This window comes from Ornithodoros turicata, chromosome 6 (assembly GCF_037126465.1).
Source record: "Ornithodoros turicata isolate Travis chromosome 6, ASM3712646v1, whole genome shotgun sequence".
In the NCBI taxonomy this organism is placed as follows: Eukaryota; Metazoa; Arthropoda; class Arachnida; order Ixodida; family Argasidae; genus Ornithodoros; species Ornithodoros turicata.
Genome location: NC_088206.1, coordinates 17,462,191 through 17,485,380, shown reverse-complemented (window position 1 = coordinate 17,485,380; position 23,190 = coordinate 17,462,191). Strand labels below are relative to the sequence as shown.

Below are 23,190 nucleotides of genomic sequence, written 5' to 3'. Positions count from 1 at the left end.
CCTACTGAAAACCATCGTTTTAATGCGTTTGGCGTGAATACAGTTTCAAGCACAATGCATATGGCAGCGTTCTCTGAACGCATTATTGCATTAAGATAAGTATATGGGATACAAGCTATTCTTTCACAGATTTTCCACTGAACTGCAAAACACAATGGAACTTCATACACATCTAATAAACGTTCCGCACATTATCGCAGTCATTTTCTCGTCAGATATCGAGCGAACTCGATATATCCGTGCTTCCGAACTTAATTCTCGTCTCTTCCCCATGCACGCCGAACAGCCCATCCGACAGCTTGGGAAACATGGAACGCATGAAGGTCCTCACGAATCCTTCTTCGGGCAGAGGCTCTACGGGTTGCTCCTCTTCTTCCAAAAATGCCTTCGCCTTTTTCGCGGCCACGATAGCCCCTTCGTCGTCCACCGGCTTATCGTCCTCGATCGAAGACACGTAATCTTCTTTGGACTTCATGCAGGTCATGGTAACGCATGCGAAGATGATAACGCCAACAAGAATGGCCGCAGACAGAGACGCTAACTTAACGGAACCCATGAGTTCTGCTGCGGTCACGCCAATGTGGCCGAAGCAGAAAGCACTGGTCGGGGGTTTTCCGTTGGGGCAGAGGCACATACCGTTCACGCACCGCGCGTTCGTGACGTTGCACGTTCCGTTTGTGCAGTCGACGTCCAGGCAGTCTCTGCCACCGAGAACAGTGACGGCGCGGTAGCCTTTTTTGCAGCGGCATTGGTTGTCCTCGGCGTCGCAGATGGAGTTCGGCGTCGCGCATGCACTCTGGAAGGGAAGACGTAGGATGCGCTCAATCGCGGACTTTAATGTAGTGTGGCTACAATTAGAGAAAACGATATGATTCGCGAAAATTCTGTGTTGATGCCATACTGGGTGTCCGACGTAGCTTGGTCAGAGTTTGTTTTTATATAGGGAATTTTTTTTATTTCTTTTTCTTTTTTCGATGACAATAATTGGCTATATGTTCTCGGTTAGGTACGCCACTTTTTGGCTATATGACTATGGTTATGACTGGTCGTTTCAATCGTGAACTCTAATGGCGAAAGGTAGGAGTTCGGCCCAGTTACAACATTAGTTCTCTTTGGTGTGCTGATGCCGTTGTCGTTTTCAAAAAGAAAAGAAAAGGATTGGGAAAATACAGCGCGAAGACGTGGCCCCGAAAAAACGGCAGATTTGGAGGCCCATTTTTGTCGCGCTCCCGAAAATGCGCTATTCGTTGTCCCACGCATAAATGTTGGGAAGATCAAAAGTTGGTGCTCGTTCTCCTTCGCACTTAAGGGCAAGGGAAGAAGACAAAGGCATTTTCCTATTACGAAGAATTAAGAAAACTTCACTGTTGGTGCGGACAACCTGTATATCCTGAATAGCGACAGCTTATCTATCGATGGTACAATATGTCTGCTACTGCAGAACATGTTCGAGTACAGTTGTAGCGTTGGTTCCTTGATGTGCCAATAATAATGACTATGTGTTAATTTAACCACAGGATTGGGAACAGAGACAAATAATAATAACAGGGCATACCGACGCGTCTCTTCACAGGGAACTGTGCGGACCATTTTTCTTAAAGCGTCTGAAGAAAAGCCAGGAGAAACACACAGACAGCACAACCGGCGCCCAAATTGCGTACATTCCGGTAACTTCCTGGAATGCCATCATCGTAGCCACAAGTCAATCAGCCGGATGAAGACTTAATTGACAGTCGTATAGTCAACCGAAAGTGCGCATTGGTAAGCTCCTCCGCGCAAAACGTATGTAAACCGAAGTCGATTAATTACACGAAAAAAATCAAGAAGTGTCGACGCGGGTTTTCTTCCCGGAATATTTTTCGCTGAAGGTCCTGCTCGGTAAAATAGAGGTACCGAAAGCGTCCGTTGAATAGGGGCTTTTTATTTAATTAATGAGAGCATGCTAATTGCTATGCTTAAGGGTTCAGTTCTTGACGGATGCCTCAGGGATGCCCATTAAAACGAAATATTTTGAATATCGCCACCTGTTTGCGAATAATTCAGCCGGGGGCCTTCATAAAACATTCTGTATAAGAGTGATGATAAACATCGGGGAAAAAATGCTACCGAGTCATTCAAAGATAGGTGAAGGCACCGAGATAGCTGCGTCCACGTTGAAGAAGAACTCCCAGCAACTGACTCATTTTCTTGTTAGCTTACTGTCGCGAATGGTTATCCTTGCCCGTGCTGCTGACCATCGAAAGTTTCTCACCGCCGGATAGCGACATCTGTCCTGTGCGTTTAAATATTTCTCTGTCTATCTCTCTCTTTACCAAGTATATGTCTAATGTTTCTTGCTTTTTCATACAATGACGAAAAAGCTCACAGAAAGGCCGAAGGAATACACATGGCGAACCAGCGCAATCGCGTTTACAGAAGAACGATGCTTTTTCGGTTGTGCCAAGTGATGATATAGGAAAACGAATATATTATATATAATATTCTGTGTAGGCAGAGGCACAGACCGTTCACGCACCGCGCGTTCGTGACGTTGTTAACGCTTTCTACCAAATATCAACGGTAAGAAATCTATTTTATTTTATCCGGTAAATGGCAGCTACATTGGTATTCATTGACGAACAGCATGTTTGCAATAGCACTCTTTTTTAATTGCAATATAAATTATTGTCGAGTACATTGTTCGTGTATCTGTTAATTTCCACTAAGCGTTACTGTAAAGCCATCGCTGCTTTTACATCATGAAATTGTTCACAAATAGACCAGTCTATCTACGAACCGACGCTGTGGCGACGCTCATGATCGCAGTGGGCGCCACCAATTATTAATATTAACACCGTGCCATTGTCGCACGGACCCATCATTTCGCTCCACGAGCTTCTATAGCGCGAATTTTGATTTCGCAACGACATTCAATCAACACAAAAGGGTTGATGCATGTTTCCATTTCTGAACCACGCATTGCCTTTTTTTATTACTTGAGCACGAGCCCTCGTGCGTGCCCCGCGTGCGTCGGTGTTGTTACCGCGCCAGATGACGTTAAAAGTTCTCTATCTCTCCTCCTTGTCCTTCCCCGAATTTTTCCTCCTCACATATCCTCGTGCAAATCTGTCAAGTTGGCTTTCTTGCATGGTTATCTGCTATCTTGCGAAGCCGGCTTTCTGTGTCGTGTCCCTGAATTGTGGTGATGATTAGACACGGGGCATTGTCCGCTTGCTTTTTGGTATGTCTTATTAATCGTGGTACTTGCTGCAGAGTTAAACCCAGAGTTACATTGACACTACTCACGTTGTTCACATTAAAGCCTAACACTGGAAGAGATATTTTCAATTGGTTGTACCTCATTTTTGTGTACTGGACTTCAGTGTATGTTTAAATAAATGTCGCGCGTGGAGGAAGAACATGATAGCGAGAGAGAAACTGATGTTCTGAGGCTGGAACACATAGAAGGGACAGATACAAACAAAGCCTCAAATTGCCTAAGAAATCAACGATGAAAGATGAAAGTCACTGAAAAGGTTAGCTAGCTGTAGGGATCGAACCCACATCTTCTGGATTACCGGTCCAGGGCTCTACCAATTGAGCTAAGCTAACACGCCTCTCCAGCGACTTTCGGGGTGCGTCATCTGAAGGGACGACAAACCAGCCACTCACTCTCCCTCCTTTCACTCTTACATTTTTGCTCACTCATACGCACATTCATACGACGGAAATCGACGCAAGCGGCACCTGTTGAACAAGAGAGAAACTGATGTTCTGAGGTTGGAACACATAGAAGGGACAGATACAAACAAATCCTCAAATTGCCTAAGAAATCAACGATGAAAAATCAAAGTCACTGAAAAGGTTAGCCAGCTGTAGGGATCGAACCCACATCTTCTGGATTTACCGGTCTAGGGCTCTACCAATTGAGCTAAGCTAACACGCCTCTCCAGCGACTTTCGGGGTGCGTCATCTGAAGGGACGACAAACCAGCCACTCTCTCACTCACCCTCCTTTCACTCTTACATTTTTGCTCACTCATACGCACATTCATACGACGGAAATCGACGCAAGCGGCACCTGTTGAACAAGAGAGAAACTGATGTTCTGAGGCTGGAACACATAACCACACGGTAATCCAGAAGATATGGGTTCGATCCCTACAGCTGGCTAACCTTTTCAGTGACTTTCATCTTTCATCGATGATAGCGAGATTTAGCCAGTGTTGTACCCGTTACCGAAATATAGTATCGCGACACCGATACTCACTACTTGAGTTAAAAGTATCGAAATACCGATATCGATACTTCTTTTTTAAAGTAACGGAGTACCGCTACCGTTACTAAAAAAAAAGTAACGCAATACTTTGGGCGATACCTTGGTTCGAAATACGGAGATGACGCAACATAGAAATAACGCTTACGTGAACAGTTTTGTAGTGAAAAGACAGCATATTTCATATGTAGCTCGGAAACGTACTATGCTTGACTTTTATCAATAGCTGGTTCTTGAAATCGTCTTCTGCCATCCTTGCAAGCCATGGTCTCTCCGGCAGCTGACAGTGTGACACTTACGTTAGTGTCAGGCCCACACATATCATGGAGTCCAATGACCAAGGAATCCTATCCGAAGTTAACAATGCCACAGTATATGTGAGCGTGACTCAGTGCGACACGGCAGCTTAGCAGTGGAATCCAGAGCGCACTGTCAAAGTCTTGACCTCTGTTCGTTGACCTCAACCATTTGTTGAACACAGCGTGATTATTTCCTTCAGTTTCAAAGAAAAACGGTGAACACGGGTTTGGTAAATCCCATAATTCCGGTTACGGAGCACGTAGGCGTGTCCACAAGCTTCTTGTCGAGGGCTAGGCGGACCATTGCCAATGAATAAGAGTGAGAAATATGGCCGGTGAAAAAAGGGTGGGGCACTAAAAAGTATCGGTATCGGTAACGATACAGAGATCGCGTTACCATAAACTTGTAACGGAAATACTTTTCCGATACCGACTTAAGAAAGGATCGCGATACCCACTCCGATACCGAAAAAGTATCGATTACTGTGACGGCGTTACTTGTAACGGCGATACGTACAACACCGTGGATTTAGCACATCGGAAGAATTCGAAAAGGGTATGATAAAGGAATTTATCAAATCCAAGCTTAGCAATGTGATGTCACTCGCTCCAAAGAAAGAGGGTGATATCATGTTTTCGGAAAGGACGTTTTTCACAATGGCCTATGCGCATGCGTATGACCTTGAGGCGCCGGAGAGGATCATCTCCGTCTTCACTAAATGGCGCAGTATGAGGACGACAGAAGTAGGGACCAATGGGGAGACCGTACGAACGGCGCGAGCTTGTCGGCCCCTCTCTGGATTCTTTGCGCTACCCACGTGGATTTATTTTGACGCGCGCCGAGCATGGTTCGTTGGAGAGCCCCTAGGATACGACGCGTACGTGAAAAAGGTCCATTGTTATCGTGAATAGGTTCAGATTAACTAAGACTCGCTAATATCTGTGCGGCTAATCTCTGATGGAAACTTGTTTTTAGCACTGCTATGTATACCGTGTTGGATTTTACTCTTTGCACCCATTGATCTCCTCAAACGATTTATCCAATCATCGCAGTTCTTGCGAAGGAGGAGGAGGGAGAGGGAAATCGTACACTGGCGTTTCTTTCTCACATAAATTACGAACGACTCAACGGATGAATCCTGTTCCTTATATGTTAATGTCAAGGTAACGACATCTCTCATTTCGCGAGGAGAAATTTTTACACTTTAGTGCCACTTTAAACTGCTTTTAGCGCTTCGTCCACCGCTGGAAAGTCAACGCCTAACGAATAAGCAGTAAGACCACCTATTCTGAAGTTTACAATCCTTCTCCCCATAGCGCCTTTTAACCAACGCGAATATTCAATCCCCTACACTCTAAAAACTGAACTTCACCGCATGGCACGCTCCGCGCCAACCATTGCCACGAGTGATAGGTTTATCGTTTCTAATTCGAAGAGAGCGAGAGAGGGGAGGGGGGCGTACGCCTTGTTGTGTCAGTTTGGATACTTGATAATTGACACAAAAAGGCGTACGCCTCCCTCTCTACTCGAATCAGAAGCGATAAGCCTACCATTCCTGACAATGGAGTTTTTTTTTTTAATTGACAAAGATTAAGATTAAGATTTGATTAATATTTTTATTTGACAAAGTTTTTAAATTCCGTGTTAGCGCCGCGAAGCAACTGTGGCTATGAGCGGCGTACAGATGGAGAGAGGACAGCAGGAAGGAGTGGGGGACAGAGGGGTTAGTATGCGTCCTAGGCCGACTTCAGGGGGAACTGTGCCTACATTCGTCTGGAAAGTCTTCGGAAAACCCAGGGAAAACCTCGGACAGCACAGCCGGTGACAGGATTCGAACCTGTGTCACCTTCCCAGTCTCGGCGTGGAAAAGTTCAGTTTTTAGAGTGCATTGAGATGTTCGACAACTCAAAACTATCTCCCGTGGAAGTTATGTTCCTGACATGTTACATCGGACGAAGTATATGGTTTGGAAGGCTATACATTACAAGGCCACCGCGCTGTTTATGGACAAGCCAATAAAACTGTATACAACCGTATGGTATTGAGGGCGTAATACCTGGCTGGCAGGATCGCAAGCTCCAACGTCGCTCTTCCTGCACGTATTCTCGACGAGATCAAACTGACTATTGCAGACACACAGCCCTCTGACGCAGTGCATGTCAGGCTGGGGACACTCATCGGCCACAAGACAGTGCTGAGGTTCGCAGCGCCCATTGCTCAACGTGTACCCCGCCAGGCAGTAGCAGTACCCCCTGGAAGCAAAACACGCTTTGATGGATAATTTACCCAAAGCTACTGCTAACTAGTGCTTTGGTGATTTGGCACTTTATTGAATTCCAAGCTTTCTGTTTTAGTACATTTTACAATTCCGAAGTGCAGGGAGGCACAGGAAAAAGCCGAGTGGGGCAGTTTGATCACACCCGCGACCCCTGATACAGAGGCAGCAGCAAGATAGACTTACTTAATCAGACGTACGAAAGATAATAAATTAAGCATATTAATTTAAACACTATTCAAACATACTTTTCCAATCTAAACAATATTCAAATATATATAGTCAAACATGTTTAAATAATATTCAAACGTATCTAAGCATTACAACAAAATACATTGAAACACTGTCTCAACCATCTATTATAACATTGCGGCAAAATCCTGTGAGAATTTTTTCTGATACTGTAGATCAGTATCAAAACGCTTTTTCAACTTTTCAACTACAACAACAACAAGCATTTTCCATGTGCATAGAACAGCACCAAGACGCTTCGGGAGCGAGCCAGAAAGAGATGTAGCTCTCTGGTTAGCGATTTTGCTGACACTGGCCACCGCAGTTGGATAAGCATTTAAATCAGACTTGGGATCTCGGGACTTTCTGTAACATATCATTCAGGCTCCCTAGAAATGAGCATTTCAAACAGAAAAGGGTCCCAGTGTTCTGCGGAAGTTTGTCTTACAGTGCAGCTATGAAGATGGGTAGAAATCCAGCGAACCGGTAGAGATGTAGGAAGGGAGTTGCCTCAGGACAGAAGCCGCCGATATTTCGAACAGAGACTGTTCTTCTTCTGGGCCCAGAAGAAGAACAGTCTCTGTTCGAAATATCGGCGGCTTCTGTCCTGAGGCAACTCCCTTCCTAGTGCAGCTATGAGCTTGTTATGCGATGAAGTCCTGTTTTAAGACTGTATAGAGAAGCACGGGCTTTGTCATCATTTACTTTAATTTCAGTGGTTCTTTGGCGTTTGCAGACCTCGCGTGCCTGCTTTGTCCCTGCACTGTTAAAATGAAACTTCACCACATCACGCACTCCGAACAAGTCATCTTTCAAATGTTCTCTCCAGATTTTTCTTGGCAATGGGATGGATCTGCCTATTTTGAAACCATTATGCAAACTTCAAAGTGTCCAAAAATAGGCGGATTCGTCTCATTTTCAACAAGAGTCAGAGAGATATCGAAACCAAGACGGCATCCATAACTGTCCGTAACAATAACCGGCGTCGGAACGCCGCCCTGGCCCTTATGCGGCTTCTATATTAACTAAGGCATGATCTTCCAGAATCGTAAGGTTTTCGTAAGATTTTTTTTTTTTCAATTGTGGTAGGCCTTTTAAGTCAGAACTTCACCGCGTACCACGCTCCCGGCGAATCATAATCCGGGATGACGTTGTTCTCTCCACTGAGTTGTGGAGAACGGGGGTGTACGCTTTTTTGGGACACTTATGAAGAGAGAACTTCACCACATAGCACGCTGAAGGCCAGTCATTGTAGAGAGTGAGACCTTTATCACTCTTGATTTGTGGGAAGCGCGAGGCGTACGCACACTCTTAAAAATGAACTTCACCGCACAGCACGCTCCTAGCCAACCACGATCTCGAATGATATCGTTATATGCCCTTATTTGTTGAAAACGGGAGGCGTACCCCATTTCTGTGACAATTATGAACAGCATAAGTGTCACAAAAAGGCGTACGCCTCTCGTTTTCAACAAATCAGGGCAGATAACGATATCATTCGAGATGATGGTTGGCTAGGATCGTGCTATGCGGTGAAGTTCATTTTTAAGAGTGCAGTTTTGTGGCAATTAACATAGCTGCATAAGTGTCTCAAAAAGGCGTACGCCTCCGGGTTTCCACAAATCACCTAGCCAACCATCATGCCGAATGACATCGTTCTCTCTCCTAATCTGTAAAACGGGAGGCGTGCACCTTTTTGCGACACTTGTGCAGTTATGTGAATCGTCACAAAAAAGCGTACGCCCCCCTTCCACTAAATTAAGAGTGATAAAGTTATCACTCTGTACACTCTTAAAAATGAACTTCACCACATAGCACGCTCCTAGCCAACCATCGTCCCAAATGACAACGTTCTCGCTCTAGATTTGTTGAAAAAGGGAGCCGGAGCCTATTTTGTGCTCATTATGAACGGCACAGAATAGGCTCCGCCTCCCGTTTTCAACAAATCAGGGGCGAGAACGTTGTCATTCGGGATGATGGTTGGCTAGGAGCGTGCTATGCGGTGAAGTTCATTTTTAAGAGTGTACAATGGTCGGCATTCAGCGTGCTATTTGGTGAAGTTCTGTTGAAGAGTGAATGGCAGTTGGCTCCAAGCGGTGTTTTGTGGGGAAGCTCCGTTTTAACAGCGAAACATGAACCTCCCCATTTGCTCTTTGCCTTTTCCTGAATCGTTTACATTCGTATCGAAAGCAAATCCTTCATATCGCCCAATAAAGCATTCGTAGCGAATGCAGCCGCTTCCATACCTGTGGCAGAAGCTGCTGCTATGCCGCTTCGAGCACTCACTGTGAGACACGCACTCCAGCCTCGTGCATTTGCCGCCTTGCAGGTAAAATCCGGGCAAGCACTCGCAATCCCTGCTGTTGCACGTGGCTCTTCCCAGGTCCATGCATTCAGTGGGATCGCTGCAGGGCCTCTTGCACGTGTGCTGCATGTGATTTTCGACCCAGTCTTGAGGGCATGCGCACACCTTACCCACGCATTCGCCGTTGATGACTGAGCACCTGCGTTTCACCCAGTGACAGCTCAGAACAAATAAATGTTCCGTAAAATGGAACCCACACAAATGGAATTCTATAGCAGTGGTTCCCAAACTGTGGGCGGCCCTCAAATCAAAGAAAAAATGCCACGCTGTGCCCGCTATTGTAGGTTACCAGGAAGCCCGTGGCAGCAGACCCGGAGGTTTCTCATAAATGCGCTTGCATCCGCTTTCGATGCATCACAGAGCCTCGCTTTCACTTGTGACGAGGGCCAAAATCTATGCCGTGAGGCTCACTCGCTCCTTCTAAAGGCCGCAGCGTCTGCGTCTATCGCGGCATACAGGGGCGCGCCCCGCCTTCACAGTGCACCGCGCAGTGGCGTCTTCTCGAATTAGAGCGCACGCCAAAGAACCTAGGAAAACCGTTTCGTGTGCGTTGTCGGTGTGCAAAGCATGCAGTTGTGCAGCGTGCCGTTGTGCAAGACTTTTTGGAACAGAGAACTCGCTCTGAATGTATAGCTCCAAAAATGTCTGTATCGTTTACGCTAACGTTCGTAATCGGTCACAACGGTCATAATAACTCAACCGTGTAAACGGGTCAATTCGCCAGGATAGCGCATCGTATTCAATCCGCCCGAAAGACGTTGTTTTCTTCGACAGGTGTTTTCTTGTTTGTTTGTTTACATTGCTCTGGACTGTTCTGAGGTTCAGGCATTGACTGTTATATTACAAGTTTAAAAGTAACCTGGTTTTGCTCGTGATCGTTGCTTAGTTTTATGATAAAAATAATTCAGACTCGAGAATGTATGCATTTCTTGCAGTCGATGAACAACATGTTAAATAAATTACGTTTAAGAAGAACTATATGGGTATATTTTCTCCTGAAACTGAAGCATTATTTAATTTGTTTTTCGTTAAACGAAGGTATCATAATCTGCTTCAAAACACTTCTCTCGAAGTGTTTTTTTTTTTCTTGGCTTCTTAAACTCTTTAAAGAAAGGATTCGAAAGATTCGAGATTCGTAAGATTCGTGGACTTCGTAGAACCTTCGCTGGATGCGGATTCGGATTCAAAAAATTTTGGATTCGTCCCATCTCTAGACACAACAGTTCCGAAAGTGCAGAGCTCTATCGTGTAAAAGCCTGAGTCTGGACACAGAGAGGGTCGTGTCGTCCCTCTTGTGTGCCCAGCCTCAGGCTTTTACAATATGGAGTTCTTCCACCAACTGGCCTGCATATACGCCATCTTGTCAGTTGCAGAGCTCTATATTTGCAATGTGACACCGTGGGACGCATTAGCCAAACTCGACGTGCCTCCATGGAAATGGCAGAGCATAGTCTTCATTCCGGTTTCCACTCAATTCGATGCGCATCTGTCGCATTCATGTAAACTCAGCACACTGCATCGACTCGGTGAGCGCCGGTGCAGCTACCGCATCGTGCAACAGCAATCGTCTTGGCTAAATACGGTTTCCTCCTTTCCATCTTCGTGGTAATATGATAACATCTGGTTTTCTGCGCCAGTTAGGCGGTTGTTCGAGGTGGGGCGCACACCCGCAATATCGTGGGACAAACTTACCGAAACAAACTTTGTGAAACAGCTCATGGTGGAGTGCAACATGCACCGCATATTTCTACTTGGCATTGAATACAGGGTGTCCCAGCTAACTGCGAACATATTTTTTAAAATATATATAACACTTTCTCCTAGACGAAATCAATTGCAATATAGCATATGCTGAAGGGCACTCCCTAGGAGGGCATTGGCAAAGTCCAAAGGCCAATTTATTAATTAACTTTCATTAATTAAGTTTTTAGTTATAAAAGCTACAAATTTGTCCCAATGAGAACATCTGTTCCTTTCGGTCACCTGATATCGTAGCCGTTTTCAGAACAAAAATCCGTTCGGTAGATCGCCCGCAAAAAGTTCGTGAAGGAACGCCATTTTTTTTTCTTTATTTTACCGCTTAATTGCCGCGGTTACCGCTGTAATGCCCTCGATCGGGTGTGGCTGTTTCCACTTTCTCTCGATAAAGGCACAGCCAGCATTTACGCAAACGCAAATTTCATGGAGCACGCCTTGCCAAGTGACGGCTTTGCGGCTGTCAAATTTTTGTACAAATCTTCAGAAAAAACCTGTGATTTCGGTTGGAATAGTGTGCTATGGTCATTGGCTTCCGAATCCATCAAGAAAAACGTTACCTTTGCTTGGCTAATTTTTGAGTTCAATTAGCAAAATTAGCTTAATGTGTGACGCGAATGCAAACGGCCTGAATCTGTGGCAAAAGTATGTGTGTGTATTCCAAGTAGTTTCGTAATTTTCTGAAGTTAAACCTATTTTTAGAAATTTAATGACACTTTCTCACCGGACACCCTGTATTGCAATTGATTTCATCTTGGTAAAAGTGTCATATATATATATATTTTTTTTGAAATATGTTCGCAGTTAGCTGGGACACCCTGTATATGGAATAGAAGTTGGTCTTGAGTGCTCGACAATTCGTTAAGCAAATGTGAAGTAACCAAGTGTAAGTTGTTATTCTTATTGAACTTGTTAACTTGTACTTATTAACTTTTTCAACTGTAACTTATTATCTAGTTTCTATTTGCTCTAGCTACTGTATCTGTATAGTAGTTTTTACAGTAATTTCTCCTAAGACTACCACTAGCAGTGAAAACAGGCTATTACAATCTAATTACATTATTAATTGCAGGCTATTTATTAATTGCAGGCTATTACAATCTAATTACACTCTGAAAACTGAACTTCACCTCATAGTACGCTCTGCGCCAACTATTGCCACAATTGATAGGGTTATGACTTTTGATTCGAAGAGAGAGAGAGGGGGCGTACGCCATTTTGTGTCAATTTTGGCCACTTTGTGCCATCAGGCATAGGCCATCCTGTTGCAGATGTTGCATCCTGTTGTGTGTATTTGTTTATGAAATAAATTATTTTTATTACTATCATATATCCAATTTGACTCAGAAAAGCGTACGCCCTTCACTCGCTTCAAATCGGAAGCGATAACCCTATCATTCGTGGCAATGACTGGCGTGCAGCAGGCTATGCGGTAGAATTTGTTTCTACAGTGTACTGGTAACTGAATTTTCTGAAACATTTAGTACGGTGACAATTACCGTCACAAGAAAATGCGCAACAGCGCCTTTCTTTTCTCTTTCTTTGGCTCGTGGCAGGATTTTAATAGTCGCTACGTTTACCTAAGTTTTGACTCGTTGGGCTCACAGGGTGAACCTGGCTGAATGTAGGATAAGACAATGGTTGCAGTACGGCTTGCGATGAGTTCAGTGCCTCGCACCCGTGCCTCAATTGTGCCTTCGTAGCGTTCGTCGCGTTCCACTTTATCGCCAATGATCAGTCGCTTTTGAAGAGTCACGATCGTCTCCTCGGTGTTAAGAAGGACGGTGTAAGACTGGCGGATGTAGCCGTTTACAATCCAACGGACCTGCACCATAAAACGGTTGCCTCCGTTATTAAACGCGACAGCATTTCTTTAACGCGGCTGGTAGCAAATTGGCAACAAGGTACAAATTGCTTGTGTTCCACTTGGTAACCCCCTTTTCTGTTTGTTTGTTTTTTTTTGCGTTTTTTCGGCGCAGAGTGTTCTCCAACGAGTTCCTGCGAAGGAACGATGAGCGCACACTCTTAAAAATGAACTTCACCACATAGCACGCTCCTAGCCAACCACCATCCCGAATGACAACGTTCTCGCCCCTGATTTGTTGAAAACGGGAGGAGGAGCCTATTTTGTGCTGTGCATAATGGCACAAAATAGGCTCCTCCTCCCGTTTTCAACAAATCTAGGGCGTGAACGTTGTCATTCGGGGTGATGGTTGGCCAGGAGCGTGCTATGTGGTGAAGTTCATTTTTAAGAGTGCAGGTGACCTGCAGAGCCAGCGCGAGGGCTCCGCCCACCTCCGCCTACCTTTGAAAAAATCCTTCTCGCCGTGAAAATAGCGCATCGCAGAACGAGAGGACGTCGTGACGTACGCTACTCCCCCCACGTGACCAGTGACGTACAGCGGCACAGCTCAAGCATGTAGAAGCGGCGCGTGAGCTGTGAAGAAAAAACAAAGGAGCAATTGGTGTGGAGCCTTCACCACGTCACGAGAGCATCGTGTCGGCCATCCGTGGCTGCTTTCTCCGACTATTTTTTTGTAAATCCGATTTCACAGCTATACCGCACCGCAGATCGAAAATATCTTGCATGGTGACGCATACGGACACACATCTATCAAACCTAGAGTCACTAAATAAGCTAAATCTAACTAAATCGCTTCAGAGTATGGATACTGAGGTCCAAGGGGGAGCAGGATCACCATCTTGTTTCCGCAGCACACTGGTACCATCCCCAGTTGGGGATCAAAGACAGGGAAGCGTGTATGATTGTTGTGCGATAATCCATGTATTGTCAACCAGAGCGTCCCAAGGATGTCAAGATGAGTGCAAGGCCGTCAACCTTGATGAGCTGCTTGCAAGAGAAAGACATTTCACCCGCGCACGATAGATGGCATCGTCCACTAAGGCTCTGAGGCGCGTCTGAAGCGCGTGGCTACCGTGGCGCGGAAACAAGATGGCGCACGCTCTCTTGGAACTCAGTGTCGATACTCTGAAGCATACCTGGGTAAATTACTTCTAAAATGTAATTAAATTACATTACTCATTACTGCAACTGAAATGTAATGAAATTACATTACAATTACTACGAAAAAGTAATGACATTACAAAGTCATTACTTTGCTATTATTGGCGTACATGTTTCGAAGTTTTGTGGAAGGCACAAGGGACAAAAACACGAAAGTTGACGAAACTTGCCTTCCCCGAAATTCGGGGGAATGTATGCTGACAATGTAACAACAGTTAGCTTGTACACACCAGCTCCGGTGGCGCAGCGGTAACGCGTGCGCTTGGAGACTGGGAGGTCCGCGGTTCGAATCCGCGGGCCGGCTGTGCCGTCTGGGGTTTTTCCTGGGTTTCCCTCAGATGTGTAATAGGCGTATGCCGGCACAGTTCCCCTGAAGTTGGCCCATTGACGCAGCTATCTTCCCCCCGAGCGGATTCCGCTCGGTCTTCCACTTCACCCTTTCCTCTCCTCCTCTCCACCACCTTTCCCTTCCCGAGAAACATGCCGCCTAATCAGGCAGGCAGACCTCTCGGGTTCCTCCCAACGACACTCCTTTTCCTCCTCCTCGTTAGCTTGTACTCTTCCATTTGTATCTTCTACATGTCAGGCTAGTGTGCCACGTATGACGTATCGTTCCACAATGTAGAGACGAAGGTGACAAAGTATCACGAGAACGGGAAGATTGTCTGGAGGATGGGCCCCGAAAACAATGATTCTCCAAGGCTACAGACCGTTGACCTAAAGAACATTTGTTTGTGGGTGCCCTAACTAAAGCAACTGGCTCGTCGAAGGGAACTGACGTTCCCCGTGCCAATTGAGTGCGTCACCGTTCATAGTGGGCGTTGGAATTCTTTTAACTCGCCGCTCCCCAATTCTCTGGCAAGTGCAAACACAGAACACACACTCGATTATTTTGTAAAAAGTAATGAGTAATGTCATTAAAATTACTGCCCAAATGTAATTAAATTACATTACAAATTACATAACGCAAAAAGTAATGCATTACATTACAAATTACCAGGAAAAGTAATTCATTACAGTAATCTCATTACAGTAATGACATTACTACCCAGGTATGCTCTGAAGAGAAGCTTATTTATTGACTCTAATCAAACCGATACCGCTATGTTCGGCGTCGGCCGATAATCTGTCCGGCCAAGTTTTTCGTCCGAAAAGTTCCGAGATATTAAATAAACGAATTTTAAAGATCAGCCCTGTTTCCGCGCCCGCAAAACCTCTGGCGGCGTGACGTCACTCCCTTAGCGGAGGAGTGAGAGAGGAAAGGCGCCGTCCAGACGCAGCGTAACTCTATGAGAGACACGGACGATAGGGACGGAGCGATATCAGTGAGGCTCGTGCAGTGACGTCACTTCTGGTCACGTTTCATGGGAAAACATATTGCCTCACCGGCGTCACAGTAGGAAGGCATACCGTCAGCTGTTGCGGTATGCGTGCAGTTACGAGATGAAACTGTAATAACACAAGCTGTTACCTCATTCGCTCCTCAGTATCACGCCTATAACGCATGCCCACGTTTTTCCACGTCACTCGAAGGCGGACAAAGGCTGCGCGTGAGGTCATGTACAGGAGCTTCATTATATTGATATTTCTACGACACGGTGTTATCGCAATTTTTTAATTTACCGATTTTTTTGTATCGATATGCACGTCGATAGAAATATCGCGCCCGGAAATGTAAACCTTCAGTGGGGAGCGGTACTTGTGCTAACGGGAAACACAAAAGCGAAGTTTAAACGTTTTCTTGTGAATGGTGCTGTTTTCTCGTATTGATGACATTGCTGGTGAGTTTTATTACAGCAACACAACACAAAAGATATCGCCTAAGAGCAAAGAAAAGGGCCGGTCAATTTTGAATGCGCTTTCGCTGGTGTCCAAATATTGTTTGCACGTACACGCGCCACACAGTCGGCAACAATGTATTTGGCCACAGTTTCGTTTTTACGGCAATCGCGGCACGTCTATTTGGTTGGTGTAATCTTAATTTGTATAACTTCCTCAAGCGTGTCAAAGAGTCGGCTCCGTTGTGGACGCTTTCCAACGCGTGAGTGAGTGTTAATAAAATGTCTATTTGTCATGCTATTGGTAGTTTGTAGGAGGCTATTCGGCTGCATAATTAAATCGCGCCGTGGCGAATTGGCTGTATGGCAGGAATAATTTACGAGAATAAGCGGTCTTTCTCTCCCTTTACTATGTTATACGCATATCCAGGTGAGCGCCTGATATGGGGCCGCTGCAAAGCTCTGCGCGTATGGCGTTCGCCTTGCTCCAATAGCAGGGCATAACATTTTTCCTGGCAGTCGGACACTGCTCCTGGCTGTTTGAACAGCTGACTTGATCCCGCGAATGATTGCAGCAGCTGTAGACCTTGGAGAGGTAATACTGACGCCATTGGGTTACAGTTAAATTCTACGTGAGCGCTTCATCAATACGCAAGGCTGAATAGGCACCACAAGAGAAACTCGTCATGTGAGACCTACTCCTCACATACACTCTTAAAAATGAACTTCACCGCACAGCACGCTCCTAGCCAACCACGATCTCGAATGATATCGTTATATGCCCTTATTTGTTGAAAACGGGAGGCGTACCCCATTTCTGTGACAATTATGAACAGCATAAGTGTCACAAAAAGGCGTACGCCTCTCGTTTTCAACAAATCAGGGCAGATAACGATATCATTCGAGATGATGGTTGGCTAGGATCGTGCTATGCGGTGAAGTTCATTTTTAAGAGTGTACGCATAGCACACACAGGAGGACATAAAGTGGAAAACAATTTTCTTGAATATTCGAAGGGCAGAACTTCATATTGAAAGTCAGCATATCCATATTTCCTTTGGGAGCTAATGCATAGATATATAACATCGATAAACTGTCGATATATAAAAATCGATATCTTAATCGATTTTATCGATATTTTGTTCAGGATATCGACAATTATCGATAATCGAAGTTTATGTGTCTCTCTATTTAAACATCGGTTGGATAAACTTAATCCAAGGGTAGTCCGCTGTGGTGTCGCTACTTTTCTGAACGGAAGGACAACACTGTACCTGCGTGTCTCCGAATGTGGTTAGTTCATAATCCACCACCAGGGGCTCGAACTGTCGAAAGTTGTGGGACGTAGTTAGGAGTTTGACGTCTACGATGTTCTGCTCGTTGTAGCATCGGAAGATTCTATTTCGTCCGTAGAACTGTTTCTTTGGTGGACACGTGCAAGGATGGCATATGACATCGTCCCTCTCATGGCACCCGTACGCCAATGGGCAGAGAGATGGCGCTCGCAAGTGAACCTTCCAGCCCACTGTGCGGGTCACGTTCGACACGTGAGTTCGCGCGTGGCACAGGTAGCGGCCCGCGTGTTCCATGGACGCATTGCGAACCAGCAACATGCGATGTACTCTGTAAAAGAAAAAGAAAACACAAAATGTGATCACCCTGCAAACAACAGCGAGTGCTACATATCAGGTTACTTGGGAAATTTACGAAGCTTAATGGGATGGTCGCATCAGTCCCAGTCGATTTTGAAACTATAGTGTCATTTTATTCCTCGTGGACCACTGACCACAGTATCGAAAATATCACCCGAAAGAGTGGCGCAGCTTGACTGTTATTCGATGGAATACATGGCAAGTGCAGACGGCGGATGTTGAGAATATATATACCGGAATTCCCTCTCTAAAGGAAAGAGGAAACGTCACCCCCTGAGAACCAATGAGGGCGCGACCTTGAGAGATGGAATGCCGCGGCCATGCGGGAGTCTCAGAGTTACGGGGAGTCTGGACGGCGCCTTTATCCTCTGACTGCCGCCCTGTCACTCCTCCGCGTAGGGAGTGACGTCACACCACCGGAACGAAGCAGTACTGATCTTTAAAATTATTTTCTATAATATCGTAGTGCTTTTCGGACGAGCAGATTTGTCAGGTACACTCTTAAAAATGAACTTCACCGCATGCCACGTTGATAGCCAACCATCATCTCGAATGATATCGTTATCTACAATGATTTGTTGAAAATGGGAGGCGTACGCCTCTTTTGTGTGACGCTTATGCTGTTCATAATTGTCACAAAAAGGCGTACGCCTCCCGTTTTCGACAAATCAGGGCAGATAACGATAGCATCCGAGATAATGGTTGGCTATGCGGCGAAGTTCATCTGTAAGAGTGTAGACTGTCAGTCGGTGCCGGACATGGTAGTTTCGGTTTCTAGATGGTTTCCGGATGCCAGTTTCGAGGTGTTCTTATCGCCTCAGTCTCAATCTGTCCGCATGGAGCAGACCGGCATCCACATCTTGTGGAGAATTCCACTGGTCGCTACAGAGTAGTATACTCCAGTTCCATATTCCATAATTGTCACAAAGGGGCATGTGCCTCCAGTTTTGAATAAATCGAACGAGAGAACGATGTCATTGAGGAGGAGTGTTGCCTAAGAGCGTGTAACGCGAGGAGGTTTAATGCCCTAGTCAGACGGCAAACCGAAGTCCGTTAGAGGAACGGCCGTTACTTCACCTGCAGTCCAATCATCACTTGGAATGACATCGTTCGCTGCCCTGATTTGTTGAAAACAGGAGGCGTACGCCTTTTTTGTGGCAATTATGCAGAGCGTAATTGTAATAAAAAAGGTGTACGCCCCCCATTTTCAACAAATCAGGGCAGAGAACGATGTCATTCCAAATGATGATTGGACTACAGGTGAAGTAACGGCCGTTCCGCTAACGGACTTAGGTTTGCCGTCTGACTAGGGTATAAGAGTGTGGAACTTGTATTGAAATATTTGCGGCAAACTAGCAATTTTATCAAATTCATCCAGTCGCTCTTGCAAGACGTGGAGGTGCGACAGTGTCTTCTTGAGAGTTGCGGTCGAATGCGAGGCCGCGAGTGGATAGACTCGACTCTCGGTGGGGGCGAAAAATGCCGCGTCGCGCTTCTCGTGACGTCATGACTCCCACTCTAAAATCCTTAAAGGAGCGCTGAAGTGACCCCCAAAATGTTTCGTTTTTTCTTTCTTTTTTTTTTTTTGGTGCAGAGTACTCCAACGAATAACATCAGTTCCTGCGAAAGAACGATGAGCGCAGGTGACCTACAGAGCGAGCGCGAGGGCTTTGTTCCGCATACCTTTGAAAATTCAGTCTCCTCGTGAAAAGAGCGCATCGCAGAACGAGAGGACGTCGTGACGTACCTACTCTCCTCACGTGACCAGTGACGTATAGCAGCACAGCTCAAGCATGTATAGGCCTGTTCCACTAAAGTTTCGCTCGGCGGCCGTAGCGCCGATCAGGCCCCTGTTGTACAGCTGCCGTTCTAGTGGATCGTGTGTGCCGTATTTCGCGCCGTTCCGTTGTACTGCGATGGCATCTCTACCAAAGAAAATAACGTCGGGTACACAACACTGTTGTGTTGTAAACTGCTCTAACAGATTGAAGAATACGAGGGGCCGGATTCTTGCAGTAATGTCGTACCGTGTTCCCTGGCGCGGGTGACAGCAGTATATCCCGCTTAGGTTTTCCGGTTGTTCTTTCCCATGGCTGCGGCTTGCTGATGCACGAACTGTTGTCACTTTTGTTCGCGTGCTTGCATTTTTCAGCTGTGCCAGCTTTTCAGGTGCAACTGGCGGGACGCACTGGACGAAGGGTTTTAAGTCATTACGTGGTAAGGAACAGACACGTAGTCCAACACGTTATTTGTGTTGCTGTAAGGTAACGATTAAGGAATTATGGAGCATGGGCGTACGGAGAGGGGGGCAAGGGGGTGTCCCTCCTAGAGCTTCAACGTCACTTGTGAAAATTGTGGCTCTTTAGACATAGGTCGGCATGTTTATCCTCTGATGTCATATGAACAACACCCGCAGAGTTCGCAGAGCCCATTTCCAGGAAAAGAAGGAGCGCACGCTTTGTCCCCCCCCCCCCCCCCTTGGAAAAGATCCCGTGAACGCCCATGTCGTGGACTGAGTCGAAAGTCACAAGCGCCCGAGGCGTTTGCATGTGCGCGTAAATGCACGCAGTACACAGAAGTGCGCTACACTCTAACGGAATACGAATTTACGGCTTACGAAAGGCTCTTTTACCGATCACGCCCATTTTTATGCAAACGATTTCAGGAAATGGTGCTTACGTTCAAAGAAACGTTGTAGTTGACACTGTCTTTCACTTGCGAGATGCACTTCCCCTTGATTAGCGTCACGTTGCCGTCAATTTCTTCTTCTAATCCGTAGACGTGCTTAATTAGCGCCTCTCATTTCCGTAAGTTCGAGTCCCTAAAGATTTACTCTTAGATTTTATTTCCAGAAACCCACAGTATAGACGCAACATGACTCCGAAACTCATCAGTATGCGCGGGTACGCGACCGAGCTGCGCGCTTTCGGCCATATGTGGCGCCGAAGGACATGGTTCGGAGCGCCCCCATACGTCGTACAACAGGCCTATAAGCGGCGCGTGAGTAAGGCTCGGGGCATTCTCCCCGTCACGCGAGGATCGTGCCGGCCGGCCGCGGCTGTTTTCTATGGCTTTTTTTTTAAATTCGACTGCACAGCTATAACGCACCGCAGAGCGAAAATATTTTGCATGGTGACTCCTGGTGGACAGCTTGACGGACGAAGCAGGATTTCGAACGACGTTAAATGTCACCTTATTGCTCCTTTAATCGCGTGCACGCCTGTGGAGGAGGGAGCACTCGTCTACACTGTTAACACAGAACTTCACGACATAGCACGATCCTAACCAACCACGACTCCGAATTATATCATTCTGTGTCCTGATTTGTTGAAACTCGGAGGAGGCGCCTATCTGTGGGTCCCAGATAGGCGCCTCCTCCCATTAGTTAGTTTCTTAGACGTGCAGGCAATAGGCCATTTGCAAAAGTTCCAGAGAGCAGCACGCACCCTGGAAGGGCAGGCCGGGAAATACTGTGCACGACAGCGACTTGCTATAATCTCCGATCGTCGTCGTCGTTGTACTGGTGTATGCATCGTCGCTGTAGTTTTGCACAACATTTCCCGGCACGCCCTGTCAGGGTGCGCGCTGCTCCCTTGAACTTTTTCAAACGGCCTATTAGCATGTAATTTGTAACACGTAACTCCCTAGCATGTAATTTGCAGCCTACGTTATTAGAACCCGCACCTCATAATTCGTAGGATCCACACGTTAGAAGGGTAACAGGTCGTTGTTGCGGCAAAGTAACAACGAAAGGCCAAGAATAGACAACATTCATGCCTTGGGTACCTTTTGGCGACGGTCCGAGTGGGCACTTGGATGGAATAGGAAGTAAGAAGACGTCCGTCTTTGGTACAGAACACATGGGTGTCCCAATATGTCTCCAAGGTGTAGGTGAGCCGCACGGTGTCACCGAGGGACCACTGGCGAGCGCCTGGTTGTTCTGCAACCATGGACAAAGAACGGATTTCGCCAGAGCCAAAGGAGAACTTTTGCAGGCAGCAGAAGAACAGGAACAACCATCGAGCCATGGCACAAATGGGCAAAAGGGACGCCGTCGTCGTCTTCTTGATGCCTTCTAGAACTAGAACGTGCAGCACTGTGTGTGTTCTTCTTCTTCGCCCCCCCCCTGGCGCCCCCTCTTTTTTTTTCGCAGTTACTGCTACTATGCTACTTCGCCTTCGACCTTTACTGAATTCTTCATTCTTTCCTGTCATTGCATTAAAGGGACTCTGACCAGAAGTTCGACAAATATTTCGTTTGCATCTATTACGAAGGTATAATATGCCTCCAAGCCACACGCGAAATATTTTGGCTGTGCGCGGAGGCAAAGTTTGCCAAACAGGGAGCTGAAAACCGGCTTCGCTTTTCCCCCTCAACTCGCGCAATCGGGGCCGAAATCTAGCCTCTTTGCAGTGGACATCCGCCAATTTCCGTGTGTGTGACGAAGTCACGAGGGCCACGTTTCATTGGGCGCCCGGACCGGAAGTTCTGTTGTTAGTGAGTTTGTGAGAGCGCCGGCATCCGTCCGGAAAGCGATCTTCAATATGGACGTCGAAGGCAGAAATGCGGAGACTTCGAGCCCGGAACTTCTTTCTGACCTTTCTGCGATCGAGACATCGAGAAGAAAATTCTGCGTGCTGAACAGCTCGGTAGGCTTTCGAAACGTCGCCGATGCCGCGAATGCGAGACGAAGTTAGAGCTCTACGAACATCAGTTACAGATGAAGCAAACAGCATGAGTCGACTGTCTTCAGGTAAGCGATGAGCTTTTTAACGCACACTGTGATCGAACATGTAAACGTTCTCAGAAATTTCGTGTTCTGATATCTAATGCGCACTTGCTGTTCATGGTGCCGGTGTGGCTGGTGTGTCATAATGCCGAAGGAGATCGAATGCTTGTGCTGCAAGGAGCTCGAAAACACTGCCGAATGACTGCAGTATGAGTGCATTACAACCCACAAAGATTTCCAACTTCTATTCTTCAATATGACTGTCCTGAAGGTCGCATATTGAACTCCGTGGGCAGCGCGAACCTATGAGCGACTGTATTCACAAGTAAGTCACATGTGTCCTTGTCGAACGATGTTAAAATTTGGGCGACCAAAACTGGTTTGGTCCTGCAATAGAGTCGTTAAAAACTCCAGTACAGGGCGCAGCACATAAAAAGGCTATACAGTACACGACTCTGAACTGGAGAAAATCAATATAGGCAGTTTTGTAATTGTCAGTGTGCTGTGTCCTGAGTCACGTTTTTATGTATTGCCCTGTGCATAAGGTTTTAGCGTAGGTTTTTAGCGATATTGAGTGTTCTTGATTGTCGATTCAGTGAAAAGCAAGACAATTTTGGGTTCTAAAAGAACACAGCATGTGTAGTAATGTACAAGGTGTGGGCAGGTAAACTGCAGTTACTCTCAGGTACATGTAGAAATGACAATGCACACACACTGTACTGTAACCGGTTACCTATTTGCCTAAACTATATTTTATGTACATCTGTGTAGACGATGCAGATACACTGCGTATCGCCAGTTTGCAAGGTGAGTATGGCACAAGCTT

The 23,190-nt window shown here is 46.2% G+C and overlaps 1 protein-coding gene and 1 non-coding gene across 3 annotated transcripts; both read right to left on the bottom strand.

The window, feature by feature from the left end:
- On the bottom strand, positions 1–21,740 carry LOC135397670 (uncharacterized). Of its 2 annotated transcripts, none has more exons than XM_064629280.1 (6): positions 21,422–21,740; positions 17,258–17,606; positions 12,761–13,005; positions 9,307–9,564; positions 6,611–6,806; positions 1–796 (listed from the first exon to the last, which is right to left on the bottom strand). In XM_064629280.1, exons 1-6 carry the CDS (start codon positions 21,661–21,663, stop codon positions 212–214), a joined length of 1,875 nt encoding a protein of 624 aa, XP_064485350.1. In that variant the 5' UTR covers positions 21,664–21,740; the 3' UTR covers positions 1–211. The 2 variants fall into 2 exon arrangements, with proteins under 2 accessions (XP_064485350.1, XP_064485351.1); XM_064629281.1 differs by lacking the exon at positions 21,422–21,740 and adding an exon at positions 19,383–19,496.
- On the bottom strand, positions 3,519–3,591 carry Trnat-ggu (transfer RNA threonine (anticodon GGU)). Its single transcript has one exon. It is a non-coding gene; the product is annotated as a tRNA-Thr (tRNA).
- Positions 21,741–23,190: the final 1,450 nt, after the last annotated feature.